This window comes from Gouania willdenowi, chromosome 4 (genome assembly GCF_900634775.1).
Source record: "Gouania willdenowi chromosome 4, fGouWil2.1, whole genome shotgun sequence".
Lineage (NCBI taxonomy): Eukaryota > Metazoa > Chordata > Actinopteri > Blenniiformes > Gobiesocidae > Gouania > Gouania willdenowi.
Genome location: NC_041047.1, coordinates 24,431,960 through 24,454,799, shown reverse-complemented (window position 1 = coordinate 24,454,799; position 22,840 = coordinate 24,431,960). Strand labels below are relative to the sequence as shown.

The window sequence follows — 22,840 nt, the reverse complement described above, 5'->3', positions numbered from 1 at the left end:
AAATTTCTAACACTGACAATTTCTTCACTAAGGCAATGCGTCACATTTTCTCTTTCAGGCACTGGTCATTGGATTTGTGAGTTAAGGGATTATGGTGTAAGTAGCTAGTAAATTACCACCATTCAAAAAAAGAAAATAAGCCACGGGCCCATCACATGGGTGTTTTCCCAAACATTATTGCCCCATGTAACCCTTGGCTCTTTTTATACATTATTTATTTGTGTCTGCAGGCTTGTTTAAACTATAAACCTGTGTTTCATCTAACATTAACCTTGTATTTAGACCTTTTTATTAATTTTTGATGTTTTGCTCATTTTAGAATTTGAATTTCATCTTTTGGTGTATTTTAAAGAGTTGTGCCACACATTTGTATTGATAGATGAGAAAAAAATTGTCTGTGCGCATGTAAAAAAAATAAAAAAATCTATAATGTTAAAAAAAATAAACTGAAATGTTTCTGTGTACCTCCTGAAAGGTGTTCAAGTCCCCCTAGGGCAAGGGTGCACAGTAGAATATACACAAATCTCTACAAACATTCCAAATATATATATATATATATATATATATATATATATATATATATATATATATATATATATATATATAAAGAATTTGTAGAATACTGGTACATGGAAACAAGTATATAAAAAAGTCACATTATTTGTTACAGCGTGAGAAGCACAGTGGACAAGTCCTGAATTCGCGTCGTACTGAGATTGTATATGAGCATTGCGCGCACATGCGCACTACCGGAAAATGAGTTTTTGCCAAAAAATAAATAAATAAAATAAAAAATAACAATTCATTTTTGTTTATTTATGTTTTCAAAGTAAATGGACACGTATTTTATTTGTTTATTGGATTGGGTTAGGGTTATAGTCTCAGTACGTGACACCGGAACGCTTGAATCGTAGTTGTTTCCAGAGGGGGTCGTTTAGATGACGGAAGTAGATTATTTAGCCCTGAGGTGAACATGTCGAGCCTAGCCTTTATTAATAATAATAATCATAAAGGTCGCGGTGATTTAACGTCAATTAGTAACATTTATGGGGCGTTTTCCTTTTGGGCTGAAAAGCGTTAGTGTTCACTGTAACTGTGGGTGTGGTTTAGTTGTTTCCTCAACATGTATTTACTCTGCGGAAGTGTTCTAAGTTACAGCCGCTTGTTGACTGTGAACCTCCGAGTGTGTACACAGGCTGTGAGAACACAGTCCGTGTCCTCTGTGGTCAGGGGTCTCTCACACACTCTCTCTGGACCATGGGCTGGACCTGGACCTGTCCTTCAGTCCGTCTCAGGAGGACAGACATTGTGGACTCGTCTTCCGGCTCCAGCTGTGCTGACTCAGCGGGGTCACATCCACACCTCCTCTCCTGTGAGGGCTCTGCCTGTAGCCTTCCTGTGGATCCTCCTCAAACCTTTGCAGAAACTCTCAGCTATCATTCTGGGCAGGTAGGGGGCGCTGTAGGGTCTCCATGCTGCCCCTGTCATTGGCAGGGTTGGGGTCAATTACATATTTCAATTACAATTAGGCCTTCGAATATCCATCTTCAATTACAACTCAATTACGTTCATGGTGATTGTAATTTCCCCCCCCCCAATTACGATTAAAATACAATTATTATTTTCCCCTTTAAAATCAATTACAATTACATTCTCAAGTACTAAAGTTGAATTACTTCCTTTTCCATAAAAACCCTCGAGCGAACTGACATGCATTAAAAAACAACAATATATTAAAAACATTTTAATACTGTAACATGGTTCCCCAAGCATTTTGAGCTGCATTTTCTTTGTCTGAAAGTGCTTTATGAATAAAATGTATTTTTATGTATTATTATTAATAATAATAATTCAATCATCTTCATCTAAAATCGCCAATATAAGCGCTCCGATAAAATGTTCCGCTCCAGCACTTGATCAAGACTTTTCTAACTTTCAACACTATGAAATAAGTAATAAAAGTATGTATGATTTGTGCCGATATCATATCGAATCAATGTCGGTATCGGCCGGAACGCAAGGCTGCAATATCGGTATCATATCGGAAGTGAAGAAGTTGTATCAGGACATTCCTAATAATGACCCACTTTCAGGTCAGGTATGTGATGAAAAATGTGCTCGTATAATAACTATCACATGTAGTGTTGCAAAGGATCGCTTTAACTTCAATTCAGGAATTTTTGGAATTAAAAAAATATAAACTTTGCATGGCAATTTATCATTGGAATTCAGAGTATTTTAAATACTGATGCTGATATTTTAGATGATGTTAAAATATATTTTTTCAACCTGTTCAATGCCAACCTAAATTTTTAAAAATGTCTCATTAATTCCCATCGAAAGTTTCCTACTTTGGTTTTATAGTCATTTTCAATGGATGATATTTTGGATATCAACCGTTTTTTAAAAAAAAATTATTTTATTTTTTAGAATTACTCACAATTTCCAAGTAATTTCAATAAATAATTCCCATGTGAAGTTTATATTTTGAATGTATATATTTGAATAGACTTATTGGACATTTGTCGCCCTTTACAACCCTAATAACTTAGTGCTTCTGATTTAAGATTTTTTTTCTTTTCTGTTTTATAGTGTACATATAATCGAAATTATAAATAGTATTGTATTATTGTAGGATTCAACTTTAAAAACATTATGAATATTCCTTTAAAAAGTATCAAGCACATCCTGTTTTGATTGAGCACCGTTTCCATTTCTGAGTGTGAGTTCACACAGCCTGGTCCTCCTCATGGTCACTACATGAAGAACCCTCAGATGCACTCATGCTAGTTTGTGGACCCCCTCTTTGCCCAGGAGTCTCAGAAAGTGGTGGATGGGGCTCCCACAAAACCGACGGCAGCTCATGCGTGAATGGGCCTGGCAGCGGGCTGGCATCTGGAGCAGGGGCAGGCGTCGCCATGGTGATGCTAACCCTCCTTCTGCTAACCTACGTGGATGAGTCGCCGTGACGGGACGGACGCGGTCTGGTGGTGTTCAGCAAGAGAACTACTTAGAGCTGTCTGCTCTGACCTCACAAGCAGTAAGAGGATATTTAATGATCATAGAAAGACAAAGAGGTCACTGAAGTGCTTCTCAAATGGGGGTACATGTACCCCTTAGGGTACACGATGGCCATACAGGGGGTACGTTAGAGAGAGAGAGAGAGAGAGGGAGAAATTAACAAATGAAAGCATTAAAAATATGGGGTTTTATAATGTTTATATTTAGTTAAAATGATAATCATACAAAATATTACCAGCACTCACAAAACGACAGCAAAAAACCACACAAAATAACCCAAGGTTTACATCCTCAGGGTTGATTGACCCACTTCATACCAGCTGTAATGGAATCAGATTAGGGCAGATTTTGGAAAATAATCTCATTGTGATTTTTTTTCTTCAATATTGCGATTTAATATGCAATTATTTTTTTCAAGGGCCTCTTGTCATGTATTTTTCAATGAATACAAGCAATAAATCAATCTGTTTCATAATAAACCATTTCAGATTTATTTAACCTTTAAATTAATATGAAATAGGTTTTAAAGCACAGATTACGACAATAAAGTGAACAAATCTGTAGCTTTACCTCTTCATTATATCTAACTAACTTCACGTTTCATGAAACATGTAAACATGTGGACTGCACTTCTTAGACACTCTGAGCTTAACAGGACATTACAAGACAGGACAAGAAAAAAAAAAAATGCAGCCGTTGCAATTCGAAGATCACGTTTTATGATATCGCGATAATATTACAAATGTGTACCCTCTTTTGTTGTTCACCCCTCCAGTCCTTCTGGCGTTGAGTAAAAACGGGCTACAATAGTCTGAACTCCAGAGTTCTCTTTATTTCCTCCACTCGGGAACACACCAACACGACGATACAGCTCAGCATACAAGTCACTCTCCCTACTTCACCTCGCGGTCCGCTTTCTGAGATACTCTTAAACCTGTCCCCCTGAATCTGGGGTAAGTAGGAACCATAGTCTACAGCACGCATCAAATAGTGAACTCGTAAATAGTGCACATTTAAACATAATAACATAAGATACCCAGAGTTTTCCATCGTGGGGTTTGTTGACCCAGAGTTTATGGATAAACTCAGAGTTTGTTGAACCTCCTCTCTGGAATACACCTCAGGAGGGAGTGACAGGAAATAATAAAACTATAGAAATAAATGTGTTCAGGAAGCACTACATATTGTTTAATTCCATTTAGTTACAAAATGAGGCTCTATAAAATGTGTGTTAACACGGATTATGTTCCGTAGCTGTTTTTTTAAAACTGAATTCTAAGTAAAATGTTGTGGTCAGACAAAGCGGGTACTTGGATTCAAAAGTGAAAGAAAGGTGGTACTTTTTTTTAAACAGGCTTTCCAGAGCCCATCGAGCTGCTTTTATGATTTTTGAGTATTTTATTGTTTTGGATTTCATTGCGTTTACATTGTGTTCACTGTAAAGCACTTAATGACCTCTGTCTGTGAAAAGCGCTATATATAAATAAAGTTTACTCACTCACTTACTTGAGCCCAAACAGTTTGAGAACCACTGCTCTCGTCTGAATGAATTGTTATTGTCTTCATGTTCCAGTACATGGAGGAGTTCAAGGAGCTGCTGCTCCCAGTCAGCGACCCCCGACACCAGGTGGTGGAGCGCTTGGTGAAGCACCTGGCTCAGAGAAACCAGGACATCCCTGAAGTGTCAGAGGTCAGCTGGAGCGTCTATGTGGTGCAAAGTCCTGAAATCAACGCCTTTGTCCTACCAGTGAGTTTAGGAAAGTGAACTATCACTAAGACTTGTTGTCTGCATTTAAAATAAATGTTTACGTGGAGTTTTGTGTCGCCCTGTCTAGGACGGAAAGGTGTTCATGTTCACTGGGATGATGGACGTAGTGTCAGATGTTCATCAGCTCACTATTGTCCTTGGACATGAGATGGCTCATGCATTACTGGGACACTCTGTAAGTTACCCAACATTAATAAACCATGATGACAGCTGAGCTACTGTATCTTCTAACCTCCACTACAGCAGCCTGTGATCAGCCCATGCACTCAAACAATAGTTATTATTTAGATTTCCTATAAAATACTAAAATATTTGTTTTATGTTTTTTTAAGGCTTCACAATTAAAATAGACTAATCTTAGCTTGCAAAAATAAGAACTATTGGCAATTTTGTTTTATTATTAGCAAAAAGAATGTGATTATCAGATCTTTATTGCTTTTTTGAGGCTGTTGGTTTTAAATTATGTTTTCATTATTTAATTATCAGGCAATGCTTTATTATAGGGGTGGGAATCTATATGTATCGATTATTAATGCATCCAGATGCACATTTTCACAGCGTTTATTATTTGTTTCTCACTTTAACCACAGATGTATTGCTGTTTTTAACAACAGTTTTTAACCTTTTATTAAAGCAGCAGATGATACATGTAAACTGTTCAGTTAGCACTGCATGCTGAAATGCCAAAGTAGCAGCATTATTGCTTCTTACATATAATAAAAAAGGCCTTTCAGTGTTAATGTTGGTAAGTAAGTAAGTAAGTATTTATTTATAAAGCGCTTTTCACAGATAAAATCACAAAGTGCTGTACACAGAAACAATAAACATACATTTACATCACATATGTAGCATCATAAAAGGGCAGTAAAAATTGAAAATAAAATCTTGTTAACTAAAAGCATTTTTGAAAAGCGAAGTCTTCAAATGTTTTTTAAAAGTGTCCACGCAGTTCATCTCCCGGAGAGACTGGGGCAGACCATTCCAGAGTCTGGGGGCTGCAGCCTGGAACGCCAGGTCTCCTCTGGTTTTAAATTTGGTTTTTGGGAACCTTAGTAGACCCTGACCTGAGGATCGAAGGCTGCGTCCTGAAGTGTAGGGACACAACATGTCTGAAATGTATAGAGGAGCCTGGCCATGCAAAGCCCGGAATGTTAGAACCAGTATTTTATATTCAATCCGGAACTTGACAGGGAGCCAGTGCAGGGAGGAAAGTATCGGGGTAATGTGTGATGTTCTGGACGTACCGGTCAAAAGTCTGGCAGCAGCATTTTGAACCATTTGGAGTTTACACAGGGTCGACTTATTAAAACAGGTAAAAACTGAGTTACAGTAGTCAATGCGGGACGAAATAAAAGCATGGATGACCAGTTCCAGATCAGGTTTGGACAGTAGATGGTGACAACGTTTTTTTTGTCATAGTTTTTGTCGACTCCATTTTTTAAATTAACAATAACAAGACTATGACTAATTACATGTGAATGAAAACTATGTAAAAATATATTGATATTTAGTTAAATTGTGATCATGTGATCACATCAAATCGGCCTGTGTGTGTTTACAAACATCAATACCATCTCATATCAGGTTGATCAATGGTAATTGAATCTTTAAAAAATGTATAAACTCTTTTGCTGTACATTTTAGTCGATTGTATCTGAAACCGATTTAGTTCGACTAAAATCTTAATTAACATAATTTAGTTGACTAAAGCTAGACTCTAACTGAAATAGCAGTGATCATACATTTGATTAAAACTAAGCATTCTTGCATTTTAGTCAAAAGACAATGACTAAAACTAAATCAAAATTTGCTGTCAAAATTAACGCCGGGGCTGTTCTAAATTATAGTAAACACTTTATTGTATATTCATAGTGCTTTCAAAATATCTGCTAACATTCCTTCTACAGAATTTTGTGTAACTTGCCATTTAAATGATTTATTGTTGGAAATGTATTGATACATCAATTGTTTCTCGCAACCGTACATAATTAGTTTCCACAGAGTGAAAGTTTAAACTTTGAAAGTTTTTGTTTTTGTTGTTTTGTGTAGATTTAAAGGCTCTGTAGGACATGATAGAAAATGTCTCAGTGCAATGCAATAGATCCATAGATTATACTTTATTTTATTCCACAGTGGGGAAATTAACATGTTACAGCAGCCAAAGACACAAAGAGCTAGTGAGAAGGCTAAATACAAATACAGAAAGGAAAATTGAGGGTAAAAATAAAATAAATAATATATATTAGCCAAGATAATAGCACAGAAAAAATATATAAAAACAGAAAAAATACAAATAAGCGGTATTGCACATTTTGCACATGAACAGCTTTCTGTGATTATGTTGTGCTTTTTTTTTTTTTTTGCAGTAACCTTTTGTTGTTTAAAAATATGTATTACGAGTCCGAGGTGGCATTATACTGTATTTTCAATAATTGTGGATTTGTTTGTTTGATTTTGATTTCTAATGATTTTTTAGTTTGTTGCTAATGGCTCATCCACCACCTTCTCTGTGTCAGTATAACACTAACTATCTAACGTAGCATCTGTTGCAGCCATGTTGCATCAGCGGCTGATAAATGAGCTCCCGTCACTGAGTGGCCAATGCACACTAATCCTTTTAGTACCGTGATGACGGGGGTCCTGGTGACCCCACGGAGCTGAACACTCGATTCATTCTCCCCAGATACTTGTCATACGATAGGTTTAAAAGTCTATTCTTTATTTTCTTAAAAAGGCTCTTATAAAGATGTGGGAATTTGGAGACACTAAACATCCTCAGAGGAAATGCTTTCTGGAGATTTAAATTAGATGAAGGGAATGAGCATTGATGGGCTCAGTATTACCCAGTAGGTGAACAGCATTGGATTGGCTGTTAAAAGCTTTAAATGGGTTTCAGCGTAAATGTTTTGACTCCAAGAGATGAAAACGATCGATGGACTTCAGCTGCTGCTTTTACCTCCCCCAACTTTAGGTTTTTTTAGTTTCCTCTCTGTTTATTTTTGTTGTTTTCACTCTCTTCTCGTCTCCTCTGTCACCTTTTCAGGCAGAACAGGCCAGTCTGTCTCACGTCATGGATCTGCTGACTCTTATTCTGCTGACAGTCATCTGGGCTTTGTGTCCTAAAGACAGCCTGGCTATGGTGGGACATTGGGTCCAGGGCAAGCTCACAGATGTGAGACATTAATACACTATTAAGGGCAAACAGCTTTAGTTCTCATTAAGTTTGATATGATATAAATAAATGTGTAATCTCAGGTTAACAGAATACATGAGCCATCTCTTCCTGTTGTCTGTAGCTGATGTTTAACCGTCCCTACAGTCGGAAACTGGAAAGCGAAGCGGATCAAGTTGGATTGCAGCTGGCTGCTAAGGTATCAAAGTGATTATGTTTGTGTCACTATTAAAGGAGGTCAACTCTCACACTAGGGTGGCACAAAAAAAAAAAACACCTTTTCAAGGAAAACACCCTCCCTGGATGAAATGGTGTTCCACTTGGGGTAATGAAGCATGTCAATTTTTTTCAGATTTTTGCCCATTGTTCATGAAATATGATAATACTGTATATGCATGTGGACGATATTCATTTATATCAGTTGAAATTAATCCACCTTCAGTTAAAAAAATCCACCTTTTTCTGCAAAATGTAAGAAAAAGGTGGATTTCAAAGATGTGGGGCATGTTCAACAACTTTTATTCACTATCATTGTGTTCTATAATAGCTGTAGTTTTTATATGAAAATGATGAGATATCACATAGTGTTAACCCAAATAATTGTTTGCTAGTGCACCTACCCACTGTCTGTACTGGTTAGTGACACCAGGTGATAACTTTCCTATGACTTTTCATCACTGCCATATAAGGTCATGTTGTGGCTGTTGAAGGGTTGAAGGTCAAATGCAGAGACAGGGTTTATTTGGTCAATGCTTTTTTGGGGCAGACCAGTCTGGGATTCAAAGGTTTCAGTGTGTGTGTCTAATGAATCTATAGCTGTTCTATGCTCTCAGGGTTTTTGTCTGCTGCTAATAGCGCTAAGCATAACAATGACACAGTCTCTGAGAAAAGACCTTGGTAAGCGTTATCAGTACAATAGTATCTGGCCTGCTTAGGGCAGTTTGACCTATGGAAGAGTATTAGGACCACAGCAGAAGAAAAAAATTGGAGGCTAAAAAAAAAAAAACCTCATCCACTTCATAAAAAAAGTCGAAAATCAAAGACGAGATTTTTTTTCGGAGGCAAAAAAGAAAGACAAAAATCAATGTCAAGATTTTTAGGGCCACTGAAGAAAAAAAAAACGTTGGAGGTAAAATTAAGAAAAAAAAAAAAAAAATCATGCACTTCAAGAAAAAAAGTTCCAGGATTTTGTAAGCCAGGACATCCTAAATCTTTTTATACAGTCAGCTTGCAGGTACGTCACCATTTTGCAGATTTTTAAATTGCAAAATATAATTACACGGCAGTCTGAATCAGACTAAAACTCTGTTAGTTCCTGGAAGGGTAATCCAAACAAATGACATGTTCTATAAAATTAGAAAAAAAGCACAGGATGAATAATGATGTAATCTCCCCATCGGAGAATTTAACCCCGGTTGACCGCATGACAGGCGGGGATACTGACCATCATACTAATGAGGAAGCGTGTTAGCAGAATCGCAGTTTTTGCACTTTGAAGTAACAGTCAACCATATTTATTCTAAAGTATAGTTCAACCAGTTCCTCAAACTGCCTGCCAGGCATTTTGCACAATTTTGCACAGTCTGCAAAATGAAAAAAAAAAAAAAAAGTTGACAGATTTTCAACTTTTTTCTTGAAGTGCATTATTTTTTTTTTCTTACCTCAGATATTTTTTTTCAGTGGCCCTATAATGTCGACATTGATTATTGACTTTTTTTTTTTACCTTCAAAAAACAATCTCGACTTTGATTTTTGACTTTTTTTGTGAAGTGCATGATGCTTTTTTTTTTTTAGCCTCCAATTTTTTTAATTCTGTGGCCCTAATACTCGTCCGAATTGACCAGAACGGACCAGGAGAAATTCTGTAATCACATATAAGATAATAGAACAATAATTTTCCCAGTCTTTTTTCAGGTATCCATAAGAGACGAGCCTTTGTGTTCTGTAGTAGTTATAGTTTTTACATCAAAATGATGAAATATCACATATTGTGAACCCAAATAAATGTTTTGCTAGTGCTCCTATCCACTGTTGACATGCTTTTTTTTTTTTTTTTACCCCAAAAGGAACACCATTTCCTCCAGGGAGGGTGTTTTTCCTTGAAAAAGTATTATTTTGAGCCACCCTGTCTCACACGGAGGATTGTTCTGCAGTTAGTGAACATCTTTATTAGCTCTGCTGTCAGACATTTGAAAGTGGAGGTTTGCAGGTCAAATCTATCTTTTCAGAGCAAACAATTCAACCCATGGAAGGATTTTCCAACCTAAAAATCCCACAAAACACTTTAATTTCAACCTAACTTTGATCATCCATAATTCTATGTATCTGTGACAGAATGTTTAGCACCTAACTGATTTCTCTGTGATTGCTTCTTATTTGGTAGGATTTGAAGGTATTCCTGTCCAAGTTAAGTCTTAACCATTAACACTGTATGTAGTCTGCGAGTCAGACAGTAAGGGGCACTGTTGTCATGCTAAACAGGTAGCAGTGTGTCTAAGGAGACAGTGTGTGTGTGTGTCCCTTCCAGGCTTGTGCAGATGTGAGGGCTGGTCCTGTATTTTGGCAACAAATGGAAATCAGAGACCAACTGAAAGGTGAGGCCGCTGTCCCAGAGTGGTTGTCCACACACCCGTCTCACAGGAACAGATACGCTCAGCTGGACCGCCTCATACCACAGGTACCCACCCACTGCGCTCACTACACTCTGTGTGCCTTCAAATCATCTATATCAGACATGGGCAACTGGTGGCCCGGGGGCCACATGTGGCCCTCTGTCTATTTTTTTGCGGCCCTCAAAGCAAAAATTGTAATTTAAGAAGTTGGAAGTCCAACATAACACACAAAAAAACTACCAAAACACACGAATCTGGAGCAAAATGCACAAAAATACACAAAAAATTCTAAAAATACACAAATTTACTCATAAAACATAAACTGACCACAAAAGACAGACACAACAACCACCTAAACAAACAAAATGACAACAAAAGCACGAAAAACAACAACATATTACACAATAGCGCCAAAGAAACACAAACTGTCTACAAAAATACACAAAATGAAAGGAAAAGACAGAAACCAAAACAGAAAGTGGCTCCCAAAATGCACATATCGACAACAAAAATGTAGAAAATTACAAGAACACAAAAAAATAACAAAAACACACACAATGACTCCAAAAACACACAAAATGACTAAAAACTGACAAAATATCAAAACCCTTTCCCCCCCTGTATTAATGCTCTGATTGGTCATTATTCTAAATGTTGACATGAATGTTGATTGTGTGGCCCTCAGATGCAATCACATTTTTGTGGCCCCCGCTGTGATAGAGTTGCCCATCTCTGAATCTATGTATACACGCTCATGGCTTTTCATGGCTTTGAGACTGATGTTGAAATATTATTGAGGGCCACACAAGGAGCCCCGCACCCTCCCACTACCGTTGCATTGAAACAGAGTAGCTTAAGGATCCATTGAATGTGATTTAATGAAACTAATGAAGTATCTGGAGAGACATATTCACCTGCAGACATGGAAAGAAAGCACAGAGGAAGGAGGCAAAGATCCAAGGTTTTCAGGAAGGCAGGAATAAAAATGTGCTGCAGCAGCACCTGGACGCTGGCTCGTCTGGATGTCTAGTCAGGTTTGAGATGAGGACCTGAGAGAAAACCGCTTGCCACCACAGCGCCGAGACAATCAATGGTGCCTTAAGGCGATAAACTAATCAACAAGCACCATGGAAAGCGTGAGCATCTAATCTTTATGACATACTTGTGTGTTAAGAGAAGCAGAGAGAGTTTTATGATCAATCAGGGAGCCGTGAGTTTAACCTTGATTGTGAGTTAGACCAGTGCCACACTGTTTGGTGCCGTTAACATCTAACAGATGGCGTAAACTGCTAATTATCCATTGGGTGCCTGTGTTGTTGAGTGTGTGTTCCGTTGGTGCAGCTGGAGGTTCTCGTGTGTGAGGTTGACCTCCAGCAGCAGTCATTGTCCAAGGCCAGGCTGTAGCCACAGGCTGTGAAGTGATGAAGACCGTTGTTTGGGGATCAATCAGTCTGGATGGTGTGTGTGCAAACAGAGGAAAGGCTCAGCTCATGGAAACACTATGCAATTTTCCTCTTTACAGAGCGTTTGGAAAAGCATGGCAGCACTGATGAGCCAGTTAAACAGCTGAGCTCATTCAGGTGAAAGTGATAGATAATGGGAATGTTTTTAACCTTGCAACGGGTGACGATCCCGGGCTACTTAATCCAACACTTGTGGGGCACTCCACCTCCACTAGTGCCGCTCTCCATCTTTAGGCAAAGCACATTAAGTCCACTGAGAGCCTGTTGAGTGGGAACCAGAGTGCATGCATGTGCTCGGTCTTTCTGGTGATTTTAAGTGAGAGATTAATGAGTCGATGTGTGTGTTTAGCTACAGGTGCGTTGGGTGTTTAGTGCTTAGCAGCTTTGTGTGTATACAACCTATAGCGCGGCTACGACCTGAGCACTTATCACACCAACTCTGCAGCACGTGTGTTACAGCTGGGTATTATGGGCCAGTTTCCTGACGAAGGTTTTGAATCGATTAATTGCGATTCCATTTTGATCCAGTATTGATCTTTCAAAGTAAATTTGGATATTAAAAAGATGGTTCCAAACTTCTAACTTAAGTTGGGGTAGCTTATCCAGCGGAGCTTCATCTGCCATGTTTGCAATGAATTGAATGTACTCGAAAATCGATTTCATCACCTACGAATTGATTTTGGAAAATTTCAATGAAATCGATTCAAGATTGATTAAGTCAATTTTTTACAGCTCTATCGCGTGTGGACTCCACATCCCGTCCTTTTGATGACTGTGTTTCTTACGCAATATTTGTGGTTTGACTAAACCTTAAAAGTTTCTCGCAGTGTGGTTGATATCTTTAGATTTTGTTCTACTATCACTGCTACAGTGGCCCGCCCATATAAAGAAGTAGGTAAGACAATTGTTTGTGTAGTGCACATGTGTCAAACTCAAGGCATGAGGGCCAAATCTGGCCCTTTAGACGATTCAATTTGGCCCGCAAGTTAAAAAGACAAAAATATACATAAATTACTGTGTAAATTACCAAATAAATCATTCATCTCTTCAGAGCTGCTTTGTCAGCACACAAATGCACACATTTCCACACTCCCTTCCATATTACTCCCACATCATTCATTTATTTTACTTGTCTCTCTTCCTCATACTGTTCACATGGTCACATGGAACTATATGTGTCAAAGCACCCTTAGTGTCACTGTTGTATTAGGATTTTTCAGTGATCGGTTGCTATCGCATGTAGCTGTGGGGTGGGGCAGGCGGCGGGGCGTGTTTACGATAGTGACATAACCAAAAGGTACCTTTAGGTGGAGTGCTAAGCGCAAGTTACTTATTTTTTCTTTAACTACCAAATGCTGTAATTTCCCTAACATGCACTAATAGCTAAAATATAAATTTTTAAAATAATTTTTTTTTTACTATACCTCTACTTGCCTATACAGATTTATATTCATTATTTATACTATCATATTATTATTATTTGTCTGTTACAATCGATCATGTGTTTGTTTCTGTTGGAAATTAGAATGTAACAAAGGTGTATCCAAGATGTTTGGGGTCAACTTTAGCATTTTTTTCCCCAATAATTCACTTTGTTGGTCTGACCTAATGCAGCTGTGTGGAACAAACCACTGTGGAAGATGAGGAGGAACCAATGCAATTTAGTTATAAATGCTTTAATAGTGGTTATAAACATGGACATCAGTGAATTAATAATAATAATAAAAATTCAATACAATACAACAATAAAAGCAGGACAAGTTAAAATTAGCTATAGGCTTTTTTAAAAAGGAAGGTCTTTAGTCCTTTTTTAAAAGCATCCACCGTCTGTGGAGACCTAAGGTGGTCAGGAAGGGCGTTCCACAGACGAGGAGCGGCAGCTTCGAAAGCCCTGTCCCCCCATGGTCATGAGCCGCGTCCTGGGCGTGAGCAGACGGTGCTGTTGGCCTGACCGGGTCCTGGTTGAGGTGTGTGGTGTGAGGAGGTCAGGTAGGTGGGGGCAGACAGTGGTGGGTGTGCAGGAGGACCTTGTACTCTATGCGGGCGGAGATGGGGAGCCAGTGGAGAGTGCGGAGTATGGGGGTGATGTGATCGTATTTCCGCACCCTCATCAGGACCCTGGCAGCGCTGTTTTGGACATAATTATAGGGATACAATGGATAAGCTTGTGTTTTGTCAGTAGAACTACTGCAGTAGTAAGTTTCTGTGTCTGTTGTTTGGTCCACAGGCTTTGGAATTAAGAAAAACTTGTGTCTGTCCTGCACTGTCTGCTACTGACCCCCGTGACGTCTTCACCAAGAGCGTCAAAATGTTGCTGGAAAATGCTACGCAGCAGCATCAGGCCAGAGGCGTACCCACCGACGATCAGCACAATAAAGGCAAAACAGCCCCGATTCTCACTCTGCCTTCAGCTGCTGCTGCTGCTGTTGCTCCTGGAAGTAGCGCAGCATCCCACAATGCACTGCCATCCAGCTGCTGACAGAGGTGCTCAGATCAAGCAAAACTTCAACTACACTCCTTTTACATTTCAAAGCCCTAGGCTAAAAGTCGTTATGTTCACACCTGCCATTATTAAAGCTATCATCTGCTCAGTAGGAAACATTCAAGCTCAATGTTCGTCTTATAATGAAATAAATTAAATAAGAAGAAAAACATGTGCCTCGAATGAAATATGGTAAAAGTCAGCAAAAAAAAAAAAAAAATCCAACGACAATTGTTAACTATGCCGAGTGTCTGTTAAGATGCCATATTCATTAGTTAGCCTTGAATAGGAAAGCGCTGAATTAATTAGTAAAGTTTCCATACGTCGGCAGATTAATATGTGCATTATTCATGGGCCCACGGCAACAGACGAGAGGAAGCACTTTACGTGTGCATGTTAGGAGCTGTGACCATGGCAGGCGGAGGACATCTGCATTCTCATTATGACTTTACTACTGCATTCTCATGCCACACGCACACAGGGTTCATAAAGCCACCTCATAGACTTAGCAGGGGAAATTTAGCTCAGGTTGTTTGCAAGGTTTTCTAAAGCATTCTGCAAAGCGAAACAAACGTGTGCCTCCGAGCACTTAGAATAACTGCATGTTTTATGTTTTTATTATTTTTTTCCTTTCTACGTGGGTTTTTTTTTGTAAAAACAAAGAAGGGTGAGTACGGATAATTCACACTACTGTTTCACTGCAAAATCTAAATATTGTAATGTTTGTATTTAATGTATTTATTAAATACTTTATTAAAATTATTTGTGAAATGTCAGTTAGGATTTGTGAGCTTTGTATATACTATACTTTAAAACAGAGGTGTCAAACTCATTTTAGTTTAGGGGCCAAATAAGGAGCAGTTTGATATCAAATGGGCCACAGATTTTTTGCGGGAAAACAAGTAATTTCAACTTTGTTGTGCCTTAGTTTGCATTTCTATGTATACATAAAAAAAAAAAAAAAAAAAATGTAAGTAACCATCAATTGCCAAGCACTTTAAATTTTCTAGATTTTGTGACCAGTTTCTATTTCATTAAGAGAAATATGTAATAATTTGAAAAAAATTTAAGGATTTTGTAAGAATTTTGAGTTCTTTCAACAGTTAAACATTAAAAACGGCTGTACTCATGTGATATAAACACTGGAAGTGTTGATTTTCATTTACACAATAAAATTTTCTCTGTCATTTTTAATTTCTCCTGCAGGCCGAATTGGATGCTCCAAAGGGCCTGATTTGGCCCCCAGGCCATGAGCACAAACGTGCTTAAAAATAATGACCAGTGTTTGGTTGTTGTGCATAAACAGTGAAATGAGCAGCCAAGGGAAAAATAGGTTTGCGTGTCAATATCTTTGCAGAAACATGCTCTCTTTGCATAACAAAGGAGACGATGATTTAGAGGAAAAACTGTCCTTTTTCTGCCATTTTTCTCCTTTCTCTGTGGTGAGATCCATTAATCAGACTCACGGATCAAAGATGCCCATTTATCAGCAGCACAAACTGGGCCTGTGTGAGTCAGTGTAATGTGTGCATTGACTATAGAAGAATTAGCAGTTTTCCTCACGCTGCAGAGGAACTTCAAACTCCCCTTGTTGTCACACTAACCAATTAGACAGTGGCTGAGTTACTTTTGAAGTGTGTGTGTGCGCGTGCGTGCATGTGTGCGCGCGCACAGCATTAGCAATCGCTTATTGATGCCAGGCTCTTAGGGAATGCACACGCTGGCCTCTCGCAGATGATCAGAGGGATGCAATCACATCCACTCTCTATAATCAGTTAGAAACACTGCGTCTCTTTGGTGTTAAAGCCTGCCCATCGTTTAAAGTTGGAGCTACTTTATCAATGTTTATGTTTATATCCTTTTGGATCATTTCTGCCTTTCTGTTATCTGAAGCTGAAGATAATGAAATAACCTTGTTAGTTGTTATAGAGTTACTACTAGCAGAATTTGTACTCAAGTACAAATACGTCATACATAAAATACTGAAGTACAAGTAAAAAGTAGCTCAATTAAATGAAACTCAAAGTAAAAGTTACTATAGTTACTTTCACCCCCCCATGTTTATTTTTGATTAATTATTTTCCACAAAGGCATCTGTATACAATAAAAGGTTTGTCAAAATGTAAGATTATTTTTTATATAGAATAACACCAATGAGTTAAATTCAAAATAAAATAAAAAATGGTCAACCTCTAATTATATTAGCTACATTTATGAACTCTAAAACGGAGACAATTACCAGCATTCAATGCTGTTTTGGCGTTGTGCATTACATTAAATCTGGTTGGTCGGCGATGATGTGATGCATTTGATTGTCTGGTCATTTCATGTTTTGTAGTTTCACGACAACCTAGAAAATAATAATTTACTCAGTAACGGCTGGGTGTAGAAATGTAATGTATTACTTTACCTCTTTTAAAATGTACTTCAGTACAGGTAAAATTACTGATTTACAATATACTTGAAAAAGTACCCATAAAAGCAACTCAATTACAGTAAAGTGAGCATACTAGATACACTTCAGCATGATTTAGCTCAAATGTACAGGTGACCTGTGCAGGTCAGCAGAGCATTACAGAGTCGATTACGTGCATAAACACCTCCTTATTGGTGATTTAGAGTCATTTAAACTGACATGCATATCGTCTGTAGCAGGGAAGTAATAGAAGGAAATGTACATTAGCATGAAGTTGAGAACCGTCAGTTAAAATTGCTCATTATGTCTGGTCCGTGCCTCAGGGTTTACTTTTCATCTGAACTCCAAATATGAACGTTCTGCCTATACAATGTTCAACAATCTGTCTTCTATTCCTCGTGTTGCTGCACTCGATGTGATCATGGGTACAACTTCCTGTTATTGCAGCGGTAGCAGCAACAAGTGATGGGTCAACGACAAAACCAGAGATTATCTGTTTCTACAAGTGTATAGCGGGGTTTGGGTCAATTATAATTGTAATCGCATAATTGATTATTGATTACAATTATGGTGTAGTTATAATTGGAAAAAATATTTTAATCATAATTGAATTGTGAATTGAGTTGAGATAATTGACTTTCTAATTGTAATTGACATGGAAATTCTGTAAAAACTGTCATTTACAATTTTAACGCAAACCTGGGTATGCCTTACGCATACTTAACCTCTTAAGCCCCAGCCACTTTTCTCTGAAAATCACACACCCATAACAAAGTTTTTCTAAGTTCCTACATGACCTACATGGCTAATTTTTGTTCAGATTGAATTAATACCCTTAGTGGTTACAGATGATGTGAAATTTTGGAAATATATCAAACTGAGTGACAATAAATCATGTTTTAAATGCAGAAATCTGTAGTCTGTCTGAAAAAATACATTTACATCAAATATAAAGCCAATTTTCAGCAGGGAAGGCTATAAAATCAGAAATAATTGAACTAATATTGAACTAATGTATTGACATAAACTGCAGCAAGTTTTGTGATAATAATAAACATTAGGCCAAAGATACCCTTTTTTCTCTACAAAAAAGTTCAGGCGGAAGCCCACTTTGCCACAACTGCGTCAAAGTTTCCCACAAGCTTGGGAACACGTTTGTAACTGTAATATGTCAGTCAAATTGATTCCAATCATTATTAGTCTTATTTTTGACCATTAGGTATTGTAATTTGGCTTGAAATAAACACATATCCATTTTTATTCAGGTTTCTGCAGTGCCATGCATAATGCTATTTTTCTTTCCACTCTTTGAAGCTGTTACACATGGGTGTTATTCAGCAATTATTAAATTATATTTCATATAAACTTTTCACACTACCTGTTTGTTCTCTTGAGGATCTCTTAAATCTCGGCGTACACCGACTGAAAAAGAGGTTCAGACACCCACACCAAAAATATTAAAACCAATATTTTTATTAATAAGGAATCCTAAAAGGGTAACCAAAAAACAAAATAGATGATAGATAATATTTTTTAGTGTATTTTACAACAGATTTAAGACATGGGTCAAACTGACCAGTTATCATAAATAGATACTAACAGAAACACACTTTAACACAGTAACCTACTCTTGTTGACTATTGTTCTCTGTTTGACTAACATCACGTGATCAAGCCTTTTTTAACATTCCACACTACAAAATAAGTCATAAAAGTATGTATGATTCATGCTGATATCGTATTGTATCGGCCGATGTGCAAGGCTGCAATATCGATATCATATCGGAAGTGAAAAAGTTGTATTGGGACATCCCTAGACACCAATCTATCACTGGATTCATTGGTTAATATATTGATTGTGTGTATGAATTATTTTTGTTAGTGTTTAGACATTTTTGTTTTTGCAATGCAGAGTGTAAATATATTTAGTATTATTTGTGTAGATTGAGTCTGAACAGTCAGTAATAAAGTATTATAGGGGATTATGCCATCTCTGCTGTATGAGATAGTTACACTAATGGCTATTAGCCAATCAGAGATGACTTTAGCCACTGAGCAGAACAGAAAGGATGGATTTTATCATATTTTTTCAGCTCAAGGGTAAAATATATGCTTTTATTTTTAAGAGAATATGTGCAGCAGAGGATCATCAAACACTTTCTTATATTGATGATTTTTTAACGTTTTTACTGATGATTTTAAATGTTTTTTGCTGCAGATTTTAATATTCTTATTGATTTGAAAGCTGTTGAATGTTTTCGGTTGCACTTTTTGATAAAGCACATTGTGTATGAAATGCCATATACAAACACATTTGCCTCGTCTTGCCACATAGGGTACTAATCCAAAAGATTTTCTTATTTTTTTATACTTACAGTATACAGTGTAAATATGAATAGATTTTGACCTTTTGCAAAGTATAATTGTTAATATTTTCATTAAATTATTTTACAGAATCTGTACATATGTTCAGATATGGAAGCCGTGGCTTTATATGAGGAAGTGAAGGTGGATTCCATTGTCTGAGCAGTCGAGAACTTTACTGATCAAGATCCTCTTTAATATTTTATCTGTCAGTAAATTTACATATACTTTGACAAATCTGTGCTCCCTGCAGTTCCCACTCAGTGAGAAACGCCTCCCATTTCCCGGTCGTACAGTTTTGCAGACAATAAAGCAGCTGGATGCCACTTCCTTAACACTTGGAATAGAATTGGAACATGAGCAGGCAGCAGATGACTCAGTCACACCCAGAGGTAATTGTAATGAGTGCGATACAATGCACACACTGCGCTGAGTAATTGTGGCCTACTGCTGGAGTCTAAACAATACTGCGACAGAGAGATTAATCAAAGAAAACAAAGAGGCAGCAGTCGGATGGATTGAGAGGACAGAAATAGGAAACAAAGAGGAAGTGACAGGAGTGAAGGAAAATAGATTCCAAATGTAGGAAGGAGAGACTGTTTCAGAGAGGTTTTAAAGTTCATTTTTAACACAAGCCTATGTCTCTGCTCACATACGTTGCCTGAAGCAGGTAAGATGAGCTCCACAAAGCTGGTTTGAAGAAAAAAAAATAAAAATCAAATGTCTCATTTATGTCTGTAAATTCACCTCAAGTCTGCTGCTAGCAGCTGTATTCTTCCACCCACTAGAGACATCAGACAGCCTCCGAGACCTCTGACAAACTGCTCACAGGTGATTTGAAGTATTGACTGGTAGAAAACTTTGGAAAAGTGGAAGTAGGAGCTGTGAGGGCAGCACACCCACACCACAGAGACAGAGACATGGGAGCCTGATGCAAGCTTTGCAAACTCAAGAAGCCGTTTCCCCCAAAGAAAACACACTCCCTGAGAGAGTCTGAGCAGTGAAAGAGCAACACAACACATCTGCTGTGTAGGTGGCTGAATGATGTCCCAGAATGCAGTCTGATGACCCTCTGACCTCCCCGTGGAGTCGTGTTGCACACAGTGGCTCATACACACCTCCATTTCTCAGATCTGTCCCGACACACGCACACACACACACACACAAAGCAGCAGCTGGCAGTGATGCTCAGAGAATAATGGTGTGTGTGTGTGTGTGTGTGTGTGTGTGTGTGTGTGCGCCTGTGGTAAAAAGTTGCCATGTCCTTCCACTGTGCATTAATTATACATGTGGCATGTGGGTGTCTGATTGGAATGAATATTTTACTGCTTTTAATCACTGCCATTGCTTGAGTGAGGCAGCATCTGGCTAACTTACCTGGGTAATTAAAGACACTGACACAAGCGCGCACACACACACACACACACACTCAGGTTGTGAAACCTCACTCCTCCTGAGGGCTACTAATGTGTTAAATTGGATTTGAAATAGTTTGTAGATATTGAGCCTGTTAAAGGAGACATATCATGCTTTTAAATCCTTCCTTTTTACATCATATAGTTGTGGTCTATATAAAGCAGAACTGCAATGCTTGGGTCTGAATTCCTCATTATTATAGCTCCACCCCTTTTCTGATGTTCTTCTGAGAGCAACTCGTTTTGGTGCGGTCTCTTTAAATGCAAATGAGACACTTCATACCCCGCCCCCTCTCCAGGTTGCAGAGGAGACACTCGGTTCAACTCCACCCTGTTCGGCCATTTTTGTAGTTTGATTGTAAATGGTAAATGGACTTGATTTATATAGCGCTCTCACATTCACACACCAATGGGACAGGACTGCCATGCAAGGCGCTAGCCGACCACTGGGAGCAACTTAGGGTTTAGTGTCTTGCCCAAGGACACTTCGACACATTGTCAGGTACTGGGATCGAACCCGCAACCTCTCAATCAGAAGACAACCCTCTACCACCTGAGCCACGGTCGCCCCGTATAAAAGAGATTCGATTGTCGAGCGGCACAGAAAATGTTTATTCACACGTTATTTACACAATGTCAAAAACGGAATACTTGTCCATCCAGCTTTACATGTTACAGCCAGAGTCTGACACAGCGGAGCAAGATGACAATGAAGATGATGAACCTGCAGAACCTTAACAAGTGAGCTAACACAAGCGCCGAGCTAACCCTAGGGTCAAATAGCATATGTGCGAAACATTTAGGTTTAACATTTAGATTAAACATTTAACATTTAGATTTAGATTTATTATTTAGATTTAGATTTAAACATTTAGATTTAGATTTAACATTTACATTTAGATTTAATATTTAGATTTAACATTTAACATTTAGATATAAGATTAAGCATTTAGAGTTGATATATAACATTCAGATTTAGATTTAAACATTTAGATTTAACATATAATATTTATATTTAGATTTAAACATTTAGATTTAGATTCAATATTTAAATTTAGATTTAACATTAAGATGTAAGATTTAGCATTTAGATATGATGTATAACATATAGATTTAGATTTAAACATTTAGATTTAACATATAATATTTACATTTAGATTTAATATTTAGACTTAGATTTAACATTTAGATACAGCATAACATTTAGACTTAGATTTGAAATTTAGATTAAGATTAAATGTTTAGATATAGATTTAACATTAGATATAACATTTAGATTTACATTTAAATATTTTGATTTAATGCTTTTTTATTTACCTCTATATATGTGGTTAAATGTTGTGTTAAATGTAGGAAAATGTGCTAAATATGAGAAAAGTGAGATAAATAATGAAAATGTGTTAGCTACAACTTTTATACTACATTTTTACACTTGGCACCCCTTACTTATCAAAGGTATAACTTTGGCAGCGTGTGGGCAGTGAATGTTCCCATAGAAGCCATTTCATCCATTTGATTTGTTTTAATAGTCGAGGAGCAATAACTAATTTATCATAATTTTAATGAACATTACTTGTATTTGAAGTTGTCCCTCCCTGATCATCTCTCCATGCTAAACACATCTAACACTAATTTTCTTGTACAGATTCCCTCTGTTACGGTACTTGTTTTTTTTAGCATGTCCTAGACATCAGCGGTTCCCAACCTTTAACCCAAATTAAACATAAAATTATGTTGCCTTCAATGCAATAAAACAGATAGATATAAGAAATATTATTAGAGTAAACGTTTGTATTATTAATACTGTATTATTAATACTGATATATTATGATTATATTGTTTTTAAAGAAAAATAATTGTTGAAATTAGAAAAAAATGAGAATAAATAAAAATAATAAGTAACATAAATACAAAACAAATAATTAACCTGCCCGTGTTATATATAACTTTTATGACATTGACCACAAAAGGAGCTTCTTTGAATATGTCCCCTTTAAACAGGCATTTAAACTTTAAAAACAAGTCGTAGCGCAAACGTACCATTTTATTGATGGACTTATGAAATGACTGAGAATATTTTTTATTATCTTGGAAATAAATTCTTAATTTTTCCATGCACACCCTGCAA

The 22,840-nt window shown here is 37.4% G+C and overlaps 1 protein-coding gene across 1 annotated transcript; it reads left to right on the top strand.

Moving 5' to 3' along the window:
* The first annotated feature begins 932 nt into the window (after positions 1-932).
* On the top strand, positions 933-15,294 carry oma1 (OMA1 zinc metallopeptidase). The gene is given in 10 exon segments (XM_028443360.1): positions 933-1,449; positions 2,815-2,889; positions 2,891-2,964; positions 2,967-3,040; positions 4,595-4,768; positions 4,857-4,964; positions 7,833-7,961; positions 8,086-8,160; positions 10,489-10,638; positions 14,264-15,294. Coding segments are annotated over 10 exon segments (1,437 nt in total). The 5' UTR covers positions 933-1,123; the 3' UTR covers positions 14,516-15,294.
* Positions 15,295-22,840: the final 7,546 nt, after the last annotated feature.